Source organism: Pygocentrus nattereri, chromosome 17, assembly GCF_015220715.1.
Source record: "Pygocentrus nattereri isolate fPygNat1 chromosome 17, fPygNat1.pri, whole genome shotgun sequence".
Taxonomy (NCBI): domain Eukaryota; kingdom Metazoa; phylum Chordata; class Actinopteri; order Characiformes; family Serrasalmidae; genus Pygocentrus; species Pygocentrus nattereri.
In genome coordinates, this window is record NC_051227.1 from 2,548,895 (window position 1) to 2,563,654 (window position 14,760).

The following is a 14,760-nucleotide window of genomic DNA, read 5'->3' on the forward strand; positions in this document are numbered from 1 at the left end:
TGATGCGATCCTTTAGTGTTTTCAAACCTCAGCCGACAAAATGATGAGATTAGTGAAACTGGATTTTACTGCCTGAGCGGCTCCGTCTCTCACTGCCAAGCCACGAGTATGTGAGATCCGCTCTGTGCTCCACACATTCCACTACAGAGCGCATTGTCGCCCCCTGCCGTCTCTCTAGCTGGACTGCAGCTCCAGTCTAAAGCTCGAATTTACAGGAGCATCACATAAAATCTAGCTGATTACGCCATGAAGCGTTTTACGATTTTAAAGATTTTAACACAGAGTATTTACATGTATACATTTTACACGCAGTTAGTGACTTCGAAATTGGAGCCTGGAGCTATAACTATCCCCATATTACACAGACCTGTAAACTGTTCCAAAAAAAGGGATCCAGCCTTCTTTAAGGAATGTTTTGGTCAGAAATGCTTACATTGCTAGCGGTGAAAGAAAGCGAATATCCACCAATTGGTGTGATGCAAATTGGATCATGCTAAGCTAATTGGTGGCCACTTTTTTTCTGTCGCCGTTAGCCATGTTAGCATATTTGTTTGCGCTGCTCCTCTAACAGAGCCGTGAAGTTTCTGCATGAAGTAACGGCTCAATCCTGTCTTCCCCGTCTTTGAGCCCTCTGAAAATGCTTACAACCCTCACTTACAAACACATACTCCAGAAAGTGAAAGTGCAACTCTTACTTACTCAAACCTTTCTCTGTAACAGTGTCCATCAATGTCCTGTAACCATCTTCCTTGACCTTCATGACTATGCACCTCAGTAGTAGACTGTACAAAAAAACCTAAAAGGAATATTCTAAGAAATAAATGTTTGCATAAAAGCGAAAGTTGTTGTCTTTTGTAATCTCACTATGCTACTGCACTTATTACACTGTTCCAAGAGTTTCTCGAGGAAGAAAATATTAAACATTGCTCCCACAAATGTTATGATTTATTTGTGTAGTATTTACATCAATAAATTATATCACAAAGCTCAGGTTTACAGTAAAAAGCAAACGAATACAGAATCACTAATGTCACATACAAACTGAGTTTACGGCTCATGATTTTCAACAAACCTTAAAGGAAAGTCATAACACAGTGTGATCAGCTGTGCTTTTTTAGTGTAACAAAGTTATGACCATCCTCACACACAAATGAAAAAGTACACAATCAGTACTCTTACAAGAGTAAGTCAACTTTCAGCTGTTAACCCAACAGAACCTTCAAAAATACATCTGTGACAAAGCATACAATGAACATACAATGAACATACAGTGCTTTGCCCAGTACACATTGCTGAGGCCCCCCTTCCATTTCTTGGTGTTGGTCAAGATATCAATTTTTATCATTTTGACTATAAACTGAGTTTAGTAAGAGTTTTGCATAACCTTTAATCACTCAGAATGTCATTTAGGCCCCCTGACTCCAAATACACAAATAACAGATTGCATTTTTTTAACCAAATCCCAGTGAATAATACACATTTCTAATTCACAGACATGCAAATGAAAAACCCCAGTAAAATTAGGGACATAATACCAGAGATGCTGCAATGAACATCCATGGCTCACATATTCTTTGGTACAATGAATGTGCAAAACCACTGAATAGCAGGTGTATCAAACTGGGCTCTTTCTGGATCAAAGCTCTGCAGAGATTAGTGATTTTTTGTCTTCTCACAATATTAATTCAACTCAAGAAGGCTTTGCTAATTAGCTGATGAGTTAAATCAGGTATGTTTAATGAGGAAGGATGATGACGTCTACAGCGCTCTGGCTTGAAAGAAACCCAGTGTGACACCTGTAAAGCAGAACATAAAATGGCACTAAAGACTCCAATCGTACACTTCTTCAGATTAAAAAAGGCCAAGGCAGTCTATTTACTTAAATGGATCCCTGAGATACATAATTAAATGCAACACTTACCATGGACAAATTCAGTTATGAATAATACATTGAGTCACATGTATAACCATTCAGGTAGATCGTTGTGTCCTTATTATGAACTGAGAACAGTCCTGAATACTGGAAACCAGACTGCACACAATCCAGGGCATTTATGATGTATGTGCAAGCTTGTCCTGTGACTCACTCAATGTCCTCTTGAAGAATGCATTTCTGCTACTTTGGCTCAAGATGTCTGCTGAAAAGAACACACCCGAAACAATCAGACTGATTTCATGCTTCAGTCACACTGTGTAACTGTTAGAAGTTTGCATGTTTTAAATCCAGTTTCCCAGAAACAGTTTAAGCCCCAATCTGGTTTTAAGGCTGCACATGAGCCTTAGGTCACCATGCCTAATGCTACACGGATATTCAGGATGAGCTGAAGTGCCATTTTTGATCCAGAACTTATCATCCAACATTAGTACCTGAACTCATTAATGCCCGTGGCCAAATGCATTCAAATTTCACTATGGCTTTAAAGAGTGAATATTCTAGCACAAAACAAAAAAATCTCAAATATTTTTGGTCTTTTGATGTGCACTTGTATGAGCATGTAAATTTTGCTATGATACGAATATTGGCTGACAATGAATAGTTTGCTCTCTGTATCCATATATTGAATGCAAATGAATTCTTTGTGTATTGCTTTTTTACATAACTATATAGCTTATTATTTGTTTGTTGCAAAATGGTTGCTCTGAGGTACAGTTGCATCCAAATTACAGTATCAGCATTGCAACTTGAGTAAAGAGTAGATTCTCAGAAATATTTACACGTCACTTCATATCTTCCTGAGAGTTGTCTGAACCCGAGCATCAATAGAAGGAATACAACTAAACTTTCCAATAAATAAATAAATAAATAATCATTTTGTATAAAGGCCTTAACATGACCAGCATTATTGATCTGCTAAAATTTAAGTAGTGCCCTAGAAATGTAGAACTTGAATACATCTTTATTTTACTTTATATTATTATATTACATTATATTATTCCCATATTTTAGTTTGTTCAACATTCTAAAACCTTCTGTTATTCATTTCCAGGTTTAAATAAAAAAACAAAATCTCAGATTTTTAATGTGGGCTTAGACATTTGGACCCCATTAACACTTCTAAAGACACAAGAACAAAAAAAATATATTTAAATTTTTCACTGACCTCCATGACTGAGTATACCCAGTTCAGCATCTGATCCACGTTAGTGTAAACTCCGGGCCGGCCCTGTCTGGCACAGCCTACACCCCAGCTCACTACCCCAACCAGCATCCACTGCCTACCAAAATATACCAAAGGACCACCACTGTCCCCCTGTGTGAGTGAGAGAGTGAGAGACAGATTAATCAAAGTGTTTCATATTTAATATTTTTCTGCAGCAGATAAAACAGAAAATATATGTATGGGATTGAAAAATGCTGATTTAGAGTCAGAACAATTAGATTGATAATATCAACCTTGCATACCGAAAACAAATAAAACTGTATATTCCATTTATCAATTTGCTACAATCAACCCATTATGTATGCAATCATAAAAATGTGTAATGCAGTATGTGTGATGACAAATTGAATTGTATACCTGGCATGCATCCACTTTGCCATTCAGGTAGCCAGCACAAAGCATTCTGGAAGTGATGCTATTACCATAAACTACAGGACTAGCACACTGAGCCTGGCTTATGAGAGGTATATTGGCTTTTTGTAGATCTGACGACAGCTTGCCTGCATGAGAGAGAGAGATAACAAAGCAAAAAAATGAAAAACTTGGTAACAGCTACAGGAGAGACATACTGAAAATAAGCAATGCATGGAACAGGGACAAGTTGGCATAAACAAAAATAACAACAGTGAATAGTAAGGAGAAGATAAGTCAAATATAAGCGAAACACAGTAGGAAATGTAAATGTAAATAACACAATAATAAATGTAAATGTGATACCATCCTCCTGCAGATTGCCCCAACCAGTCACTACCAGAGGAGCTCCTCCTGTAAGGCCAAGGTTATGAGGTGGCAGACAAACTGGCTTCACTGAGCCTAATGAGAATTAACAGAAAGATCAAAATTAATTCTTAAGTGCAAAACAACGGTCATCATACAAATCCCATTTCAAGAAAAGTTGAGACAGTTTTCAAAATGCAATGAAAACAAGAATCTCATTTGTTAATTCACTTGAACCTTTAACTAATTAAAAAAGTATGAAAAAAGATTTACCTTGTTTTCACTCAAAAAGATGGGACGAGGCATGTTTACCACTGTGTTACATTACCTTTACTTTTAATTACACTTAACACTTAAATTTAAGTTTTAATGGCAGCATATGTCTTTCTAAAAGCCCAATATACACCTCTGCTTCAACGGTATGTTCAGCTACATGCAGGTCCCCCACGCAGTGGGCACTGATGCACTCCCATATCATGATAGAGGTTGGCTTTTGTGCCGTTCGTTCTTAAAAGTCTGGATGTCCCCTTAATCCTTTGGCATGGAGAAATCAATGTCCGTTTTTTCAAAAACAAGCTGAAAGGTGGACTCATCTGCCCACTGCACACATTTCCACTGTCAACTGGACCATCTGAGATGAGCTCGGGCCCAGAAAACTCAGTGGCCTTTCTGCACAGAATTGATGTCTGGATTCTTTCTCCTTTTGAAATTGGAAGTTTCAAATTGCAGCGGCGGACTCTGTTAAGTTCCAATGGTTTTCCAAAGTACTTCTGAGCCTACGTGGCTATATTTAACATAGTGGAATGATGGTTTCTTATGGAATGCCATCTGAGAGCTCGAAGATCATGTACATTCAACAGTGGTGTCCAGCCTTACCCTACACAGACTGAGATATCTCTGGATTTCCTGAATCTTTAGCACCATGTTCAGTAGTTGGTGAAAGACCTAAATTCTTCACAATCTTGCCTTGAGAAATGTTCTTTTTGAACTTCTGACAACTCTCTCACAAACTTTGGCACAAATTGGTGAGGCACAACCCATCTTTGCTTGTAAAAGACTGGGCCTTTGGTGGATCATCCTTTTAACATTGTGATACCCTTACCTGTTACCAATTCACCTGCTTATTGTGGAATCAAAAAAGTTGAAGCATTAATGTTTTATAAACTATGCTCTCTTGTTCTGCACTTCCCCAACTTTTTCGGAGTGTGTTGCAAACATCAAATTAAAAATGTCTTTGTAATTACAAAATATAATCAAGTCAGACAAAACATTACAAGTCGTTTCTTTGTGCTTTAGTCAGTTAAATACAGATTACAGAGAATTTTTCAAAAATCACAGATTTTTGTTTTTGTGTTTTACAAAATGCCCCAACTGGAAATGAGTATTGTAAAATCAATGAAACCATTTCACAACCATGATTTATGATGGCTATGAAATGCAGTATATTGTTTTCTGGTGTATAATGTACAATAAGAGAATTATGGAATACATATGCAAAATACCATTGAAGTATTTGTGTCTATTGATGAAACTATTTTTATGTAATTTTATGTAAGATTTAACAGTAAACAGAAAAAAAATCTTTTATATATAATTTTATGGCTTATACAACTTTTTCATTCTGACTACCTTACCTCCAATAGTAAGTGGTTTGCTGAGTTTCATCATGGCAATGTCGTAGTCATTGCGTGGTGCATTGTAGTTCTTATTCACAATAATTTTGTCCACACTGGAACCTCCCAGGCTGCTGAAGTATGTCTTGCCTGCCATCACCCGCCATCTGCTCACCTCACCCATACTGCTCCGGAAAAGTAGACTACGTTAGTACTTTTGAATAACTTTATCAGCCATGCTAAATTACTCAGCAACAAATGAATACTAATAAATATCATGTATTAAAATGGCACCTATGAACACACACGGACCATTGATGGCAATAGGCTACATGCTAAAGGAAAAACGGTTCAGCATTGATCCAAGTATACAGAAGCTTTGGTACCCCTGGCATTCTCCATGCACAACACATTGCACATGGCAGAGGCCAGTGTTCCCATATAGGCATACAAGTGTGCGCAAGGACAAATTTGAAGCAATCACCTGTTGAAGCAGTGGGCTGCTGTGACGACCCAGTTTGGAGATACCAGGCTGCCTCCACATGTGTGCTGCCCATTCTGCTGAAGGCTGACCTGCCATGGCCAGTTCTCAATAAGTGCACTCTGCCCTCCCACTATGCGACTCTCGGGGGCCTCCGGACCACAGTCTACAAACCAGAAAAAAGACAATCCAAGCTTTATCCAAAAACACCCACTGATTTTTAGCAATCAGCTACAACACTGGTAGCACTTTACAACCCCGTTTCCAAAACAGTTGGGACACTGTATAAAATGTAAATAAAAGCAGAATGCCATAATGGTCCCTAGTGGTATGTTCTCTGTAATATGAGTGAAAAAAATACATAAAATATATGAAATAAAGTGCAGCTCTGTACATATTCATTCAACAGTTTCCTTTGAGGTATGCAGAGTATAACCACACAATGTTAAGTTAACGCACAGCAATTGTAAGTGGGGTCTTATATATGAATGAATGAATGAATGAATCAATCAAAAACAATACACAAGATTAAAGCAAAAATGCACTGTACTAAAGCAATGAACTACAATATGCAACTCAGTGGATGTCAGAATTCAGGTTTTCCCCTCAGGTAACACTCCAGTCTACCTGAAGATAACCGTGGCTAACTTAGGTTAACTAACTTACCTACAGAAACCGGCAAAGAAAAGGCACAAACATTTCCCTGTCTCAAAACCAAACACACCCCTATAACCACAGTCACACTCAGAAAAACAGACACGTTATACACAGAATATCAACGAACCACTGAAAAACCCAAAAGCATCGAAACCAGGGTCCTGGCTGCAGTCACGCACACGCAGGGACGGCGCCCAGCCTGCGCAATGCAAACGCCCGGCCCTTCTACACAAACTCACCGCGGTCTAACGTCACTGAGGCGGTTAAAACACTCCGTACAGAACGGGGGCGACAGAGAACAAACCACAGAGGGATCAAAACACACTCCACGCAAGGACGCGGACGTAGGCGCAGACGCTTCAAGCTACGCAGACGGGGTTTCACGCGTAGTTGCGTTCAAAAATGTGTCACGACGCAAGCGCGAGCTGCGTTCTCAGCGTAACAGCAAGGGGCGCTACAACGACAGCCAAGTCTGACCAAACGGTCTTGTGCCGCCAGCGATCTTTCTCAGCTGCCTCAGTCTCACGCGAAGATGGCTTAAAAATATGATTATCGCATTTCGGATCCAAGAGAAGAGGTAAAGCAGCTCACTCGCCTCTACTGTCCACGTTTAGCCGTTCGGGCTGCTGGAATAACAGTAGATCCCTCTCTGATCTGCACTCTATCGCCCCCTTCGGTACTGCATGCTTTAACCTCCAAAGCAACGTAAGAACGCGCGGTGAGCTAAACGTGGGCAAGTAATGTTAGAAGAGAGGGAGCTGCTTTACATCTTCTGTTTGAATGGAAATACAATAATGTATCTTTATGTTTCTGTATCTGTGATATCATCTATGACTGAGACTCCACTGCTCGTCTGCTATGGCAGTTGAGAAAGCATGCTGGCGGTACAAGAGCGCTGGGACAGGCTTGGCTGTCGTTGAGCGCTCCTTACTATAACTACGCGTGAAACCCCGTCTGCGTAGCTCGAAGCGTCTGAATGTGCGTCCGTGCGTGAAGAATGTTTCGGGTCTTACTGAGATCTGTCCGATTACAGTTCAGTCCAGTGCCCGAGTGCCACTTCTTCTAGGTTTTCAAGCATGTCGCTGCGTGTGACGTCAGCGCGGTGGGATAGATGGGAGCAGTAGTTCTTGCGGTAGTTTCTGTTCTGAACTCTGTGTTTGAATCGTTACTGAACTGCATATTAAATGTCTTGTTGCACTGGATAGCTTGCGTTGCTACAATATACTTCCACTTTTGCCTTAACCCTGTGTGGTGTTTTAGCCTCATTCATCCATATTCATCTAGACACACCACTTCACTTCAGGTTAACAGGTAGTTCCTATGTAAGTAGTACATACAAAATTATACTTTATTTTACAGTTCAGTTTCCATCATAATGCAGAGAACATATCGAAATCTAGTTGAAGTTGAGATCACCTCTATCCATGTTGCATGTACATATTATCCATATGACATGAAATATTAATTGTTATGAACAGAAAGCAATACTAAGGTTTTATACATTAAATTACAGAAAAAAATATCACATATTCTGTCCAAAAAAATGACTTGATTTTTAAGTGTCCCCAAGCCTTTGATGGGCAGTAAATGTTAAGTGTTTTTATCTTTAAATTTTACCTGAGCAGGACAGGGTGACTACTGAACCTGAGCTGCACGTCTTCCTACAGGAGAGAAAGAGCAATGTGGAGTCATATACTGTGTTGCATATGTATGGTACGTGGTGGGCTCATCTCATATTCAAAAGCTTAATGCATAAAATAATAAAGGCCACAGCGGTATGGACGAATCTCAAGATTCAAAGCCAACACTACAATGTCATAACAGAGTAAAATTGCACCAATAGTGAAAGAATATATAAAATAATGTAAACGGTGTATTGTTCAGACAGCAGGAAAATTCATTTAATGATTACATAATTACTAACTTGTTTGAGATCTGGGATTGAATTGACTGCATGCTGTATGGTCCCACAGCATAGAAAACCATCTTCAGCTCAGATGACACATCATCCAATTGGACTGTAGTGTAGGAAGGATTGCTAGAGAGAAAGACCAATACAATGAGACAGAAAAAAATATAAATAAATGGCTTCAGTCCGTATTGCTTCTTTCACATATCTTTAAGAGGGCTGATGCACATTTTTACATAATAATTTCCATCCTCTTTTGTTTTTAAGGCTGCTTTTTATTGTATAGTGACTGATATGCCAATAGCCTCTGTTCTAACTGACTAACCCCTCAAACAAATGAAATAAAATCCTCACTCTGGGAACTCTGCTGCAGATCTTTAAAGCAGACGGTTTTTGCAGCTTTGTATCCATATACACTGTATGGTTTGAGGAGTGAATTTATTAACACAGAACACAGTAGGAGGGTCTACAATTTAATACGCTTAGGTTTCTGGATCATATCTCTGACTATGAATCTATGACCATGAATAATATCCCAAACTCTCAGTTGAGTGGATTACATTTTAAGGACCTCAACCATTTACAGAACTTATAATAACTGATTTTATTTTATTATATATCTCTGAGCTGGAATAAACTGGAGTAAAGCTAATTCCCAATCACTTTCACACAATCTGTAATGATTTTAACAATTGTTTTACTTATTTTACATTTTCATATAATATGTTTCACACATTTTTTTCACCTTTTAATATTTCTGCAGTTTACAGTTCATACTTACACTGTGTATCCTAGCTGCTGACATGCTGCCTGAGTATGTTGCTGGGTCCAGCCCTCTGCACATACACTTCCCCACTTGTTTTCGCTGGCACTGTATATCTGAAGTACCGAGAGATTGGAGAACAATCGTACTGTAGAGACAGAGGGAAATAACTTAAACTTCATTGCAGGGAGTAATGATTTTGAACATGAATAGATATTTAGCAACAGTAATATATGTAAATATTTATCTTGTGTGTGTAAAGAGAAAGATAGTCGCTAAAACTAGTCCTACAGGTTTTCTTTGTGCTGAGGGTGTATTTGTGGGCTTATTTGCATGTGTAATAGCTAATCAGCCAATCACATTGCCACAACCTAATGCATTTAGGCATGTAGAGGTGGTCAAAACAACTTGCTGAAGTGCAAACCGAGCATGAGAACGTGGAAGAAAGGTGATTTAAGTGACTTTGAACGTGGCGTGGTTGTTGGTGACAGACGGGCTGGTCTGAGTATTTCAGAAACTGCTGATCTACTGGGATTTTCACACAAACCATCTCTAGGGTTTACAGAGAACGGTCCGAAAAAGAGAAAACATTCAGTGAGCGGTCAGCTGCATGGACGAAAAAATGCCTTGTTGATGTGAAAGGTCAGAGTGAATGCCCAGACTGGTTCGAGGTGATAGAAAGGCAACAGGAACTCAAATAACCAAAGAAAATCTCTGAGGAAATGTTTCTAACACCTTGTTGAAAGTATGCCATGAAGAATTAAGGCAGTTCTGAAGACAAAAGGTGGTCCAACCTTTCACTAGCAAGGTGTACCTAATAAAGTGGCCGGTGAGTGTATGTTGCAGTATGTCTTACTAGGAAAAGAAGAGTTGTCCATGAAGTGAGTTACACATGTAGACTCATCTTCTCCGTCTGTGCAGTCCTGTTTGCCATCGCAGGCTTGTTGCAGTGGAATGAACTTCACTGACTTGGAGCAGAAAAAGTACTTACTCTGAATAAGTTGTTGAACTAAGCCATGATGGTGAAAGAGAAGAGGAGAAGAAAGAGCAAAGTAAATGTTATTAAAAAAAAAAGTGTTCATCAGTATCAAAGAATCAAATCATTTATCTCCACAGCTATCTCTTAACATGTTTGGCGATACCACAATTTAGGATATTTAATAAATCTCAAATTTTAAATTTAGTAATAATTCTAGTGACAAAATATCAAAGTGAAACACACAGAAATATAAATAAAACACTTTTAAACAAAAACTATGCTCTAAATGAAAACAACAGCAGTTACAAACAGGAGAAAAGGACAACATTTCTAAGCATATACTAGATTAAACAAATATCTGTTTTAATCAAGATTTAAAAACATTTATAAAGCTTGCATTTGTAATGTTCCCTGAAATGCTATTACAGAGCTCAGAAGCTATATAAAAATATCTTCCACCAGCGGAGCTCTGCATGATCCTGGGAGTTTGCAGTAAGCCTGTTTAAGTGACATGGTCCAAACATGCAACTGCGTCTATGCACCATTACCCCAATCAAAGTCTTAGCTCAGCCAGTCCACCAGCTTTTGAATGTAAAACTCCAGATATAGTGCTAAAGTTAGCCTGTACAGGATAGCTTGTCAGACAGGAGGATGTGGTTTTTTCCCCCCATTTCCAAAGACAAAGAAATGTTTAAAAAATCTCACCACCAGCTGAATCTGAAGACCAGTTGGCCAAGGTAAGTTGTTTCAATTGCTGGTTAGTTGGCAAAATGAGCTAGACTGACTGAATAAAAAGCCATATGTATAAAAATACTCCTGTAAAAAGTCTGTCAAAGTTTTCAAAACCCAAATTCTAGCTGCTATGCTGAAATCCATTTGTCGTTCACTTGAAATTGTTATTACTGTAGTGTGTTAATGGCTTTACCATGCTGACTGGCAGTTATTTTATTAAGTAGAAGAAGTAAGTTAGCCGATCCAGCTAAATCCTAGTATGCTTGCTGACAAGACTGCTGTGGTAGCAGGCTTAACTTTACATTCATGGCATTTGGCAGACGCTCTCATCCAGAGCGACTTACAATTTGATCATTTTTACACAGGTAGAGCGAAGATAGTGTTGGGGGTCTTGCCCAAGGACTCTTATTGGACTCTTATAGCCTACAGCATAGAAGGCAGAGGTGTTACCCACTACACTATACCAACCACCACAACTCAGTCAACCCCTGTGTTTGTTGTGTTTTTTGCTTGTTTAATTAATTACATATTGCTGGCTGCCAGCTGCCATGAGAATTCAAGGTTAACCAATCGGAACAATACACTTTCTTGTAAATAATTCAGTTTTAAATGTTTGTCATTGTAAACTATGAAGATTTTTTGATATACATTTTGACAGTAATGTTTATTACAAGGTAGACTGATACTATTAAAAAAAAAATAATAATAATAAAGTTTTAATAAAAGCCAATATAATTACAATATAATACAGTGTGATGTAGATTCCATGTTATGTTCCTTCTGAATATTTGTTGTTGCTAAGGCCCCTCTACTGGTCTCCAAACAGCACTGATCTAGAGTTACCCTGAAGTCTTTAAATGTAATCTTTGCACTGAAAAACTATTAAGGACAATGGTAAAATCTGTCCCCTTATTTATATATTTCTTATCTCAGAATTTAGATAGAAATTGTTCCTAGACATTGTGTCACTAAATCTGATTGGGCTAACGTGTAACTAAGCATCATGTGCATACAAAGGAAAATATATTTAAATGTTTCTGAAAATGCAAGAAGGGTTGTGACAGTACTTACAATTGTGTTAGAACGTTTGTGAATTTTTCTGAATTTCTACATAAATCTGAAATGAATATTCATACATCTGACCTCAGAATTATAATAACAAATCAAGGGAACCCAATAAAACAAAAACAATTCTATAGTTTTTATTCAATTTTTTTTAAGTGAATGTAACCGCATAGGAAACTCTTTCAGTAGCTGGTGTGAACCTGGTCAGCAGCAATTACTTCAATCAACTTTTCCTGTCACTGTTGATCAGTCCTGCACAAGGAATTGGAATTTTGGTCCATACCAACTGCTTCAACTCCGTGATGCTTCTGGGCTTTCAGGTCCAACCACAACATTATTATTGGATTATGGTTTGCATCCTCTGTTGAGCTTCAGTTCATAGACAGACTCCAAATTCTTTAGAATCTGTTTTGTAAACTCTCCTGCCTGGTTAGCATCAACAACCATTTTCTTAGATCCTCAGAAATCTCCTTTGACTAAGGCACTGTGTGCACCCACAAATGTCTGTGGTGAAGACTTGGTGTGGTGCAGACTCAGGTGATGTTTTCTAAGAAGGACAGGATCTCCTTGTTTGCACTTGATTCTCAACTTTCTGAACCCAATTTTCCTCTGTAATGAATGGATAATTCTAGAGATTGACAAACTTTTGCCAAAAAAGGCATTTAATGTTGGATCAATTTTTGCCATAAATGAACCACACTACGAAACTGTTTGCGTTATTATGGTTATCTTGATCTATTATTATGGTGTAGATGAAGATCTGATCAAATTTTAGCTCAAATGTAGAACGTCTGAGAATTCTGAAGTTTTAACAAATTTTCTAGCACTGTGTCGATACTTAGCCTCTTAATTAAGCCTAGTCTTAAGATTAATGCTTATGGAAAAACTCTCTACAGAAAGATGTCAGGCTATGGTTGTATTTAATTTTAATTATTTAATTTAATTAAAAATTTTTTAAAGAAAAAAATGTATAATTAAAGATTAAGAATACTTACTGAAGTATGCAGCCACAGCCAGGAAGGCCAGAATGACCACTACACAGAGGACAGTGATCACCTTTTTCCATGTTGCCCGTGTATTCCTCTGTGGTGTTGTGGCAGACATGGGCTTTCTGTGCCTGCCAGGCCTGACCACAACTGAAGGGGGAGAGGGTTGGAGTGAAAGAGAGAGAGAGAGAGAGAGAGAGTTAGTCAAATCAAGTCATATCAACTTTTCTCTATATACACAGCTTATACAGAAAGATAAAGAGTCTAGAGGTAGAGAGAGAAACACTTAAAATAAAGAGTCAGACTTTACCTCGAGGTTTTGGGTTTAAAGGTGTTTGGCTCTCTTCAGCAACCGGGGTATCAGTCTGTATATGAGAACAATGGAATTTAATTAATTCCTTTATGTAAAATAAGACTTCTAGTAAAGCTCTCACAGCCTAACTGAGCCAAAGTGAGTTCAGTTCAGTGATGCTATAATCAGGGATTCAAAAAAGTCATAATTGTAATGGCAGCAGTTCAATTGAAAAAAACATGGGAAGCGTGGTCTGGGTGCATGCTAAGTAGTGAAACTCACACGTGAGGAAAAACAAAGTCATAACATAAAAGATTACATTAAAAGGAATTAAAATGTTTGTATTGTTGGTCATTAGTTAAATAATAAGATAAAAATACATCTGATCTGGCTGACCACAGGATATAATATTGTGGTGTCAGAGCACACTTTGATTTCCATGCTCCTATTTGAGGCCAGGCTGTATTTAGCTCTCAAGATAGTAAATGAGGTTTTCTTTGCATGTTCCAGTATGTGATGCTAATGTCTACAGGTTATGCAAACACTGGAGCAGATCAGGTAGATTTTGTGAGTTTGTGAGTGTTAGCTACTGTCATCCAGGTTTGGATGATTCACAATCCCTATTCTATCAATATTCTATCAAAAATTAGGGATTTTTCTCTGTTGTACTTTGGAAACCTGGTCAGTTTTAAATAAAGCTCTGCTATGGGCTTGAGCTTTTTAGCCTCATTCTAGAACAATTATGCTTAACAAATAAGCCATTACATCATTTAAAACTATATATAAGTATATTAAAAGAAATCACATACACTATACTGTATAGTGTATACTCTCTGTGTATACTATAAATGCACTATGGCTGCAAACTATGGTTTCCATAATTGGTTAAACAGCCCACTTTTGCTTTGATTGATTGAAAGGTGCAGAACAAATCTTACACGGCAGTCCAAGTGCATTCACATGATAAACGGAGTTTTCAAAGCAGTATTATTCGAGAACTGGTGTTTGTGGCTCGTGGGCTCCCCCTACAATTGCAGAGTGTATGTCACTTTCACACGACGACTGTAAATGCAAACTGCGCCTCACGCCCGTCATGAACACGTGCATTTGTTGAGGAGCTGAAATCACGCGTGCATATGGACACTAACATACTACACTCGCGATTTCTAGTTTTTTATGTGTAAAACACTGAAATCGAGAGGGAAATCGGCACTACACCTGTAAAGAACATCAGAAAATAAATGAGGATAATATTCCAGGATTTTATTCCAGGAGGTCGCAAACTTTCAAGGCTTACTTGGCACGAGACTTACCAAACTTTGTGGAGTAAGATGACTCTGGTAATGTTACAGCCTAACTACTTCGCGGTCTTTCGTTAATAACATAATAGCGACCTATTTATCAC

The 14,760-nt window shown here is 38.3% G+C and overlaps 1 protein-coding gene across 3 annotated transcripts in view; it reads right to left on the bottom strand.

The window, feature by feature from the left end:
- Nucleotides 1-927: 927 nt before the first annotated feature.
- tmprss4a (transmembrane serine protease 4a) overlaps nt 928-14,760 on the bottom strand; it is a 28,224-nt gene continuing 14,391 nt past the window's right edge. For 2 of the 3 annotated variants that reach the window (XM_017708889.2, XM_017708888.2), the window contains exons 3-14: nt 13,374-13,428; nt 13,073-13,213; nt 10,158-10,310; nt 9,320-9,449; nt 8,554-8,667; nt 8,247-8,290; nt 5,976-6,138; nt 5,513-5,676; nt 3,879-3,974; nt 3,519-3,661; nt 3,102-3,251; nt 928-2,138 (exon numbers count right to left, since the gene is read on the bottom strand). In XM_017708889.2, coding sequence (XP_017564378.1) covers nt 2,127-2,138; nt 3,102-3,251; nt 3,519-3,661; nt 3,879-3,974; nt 5,513-5,676; nt 5,976-6,138; nt 8,247-8,290; nt 8,554-8,667; nt 9,320-9,449; nt 10,158-10,310; nt 13,073-13,213; nt 13,374-13,428 — 1,365 coding nt within the window. In that variant the 3' untranslated portion in view covers nt 928-2,126. The remainder of the gene's footprint in view (nt 2,139-3,101; nt 3,252-3,518; nt 3,662-3,878; nt 3,975-5,512; nt 5,677-5,975; nt 6,139-8,246; nt 8,291-8,553; nt 8,668-9,319; nt 9,450-10,157; nt 10,311-13,072; nt 13,214-13,373; nt 13,429-14,760) is intronic. The other variant, XM_017708890.2, reaches the window with a different exon arrangement.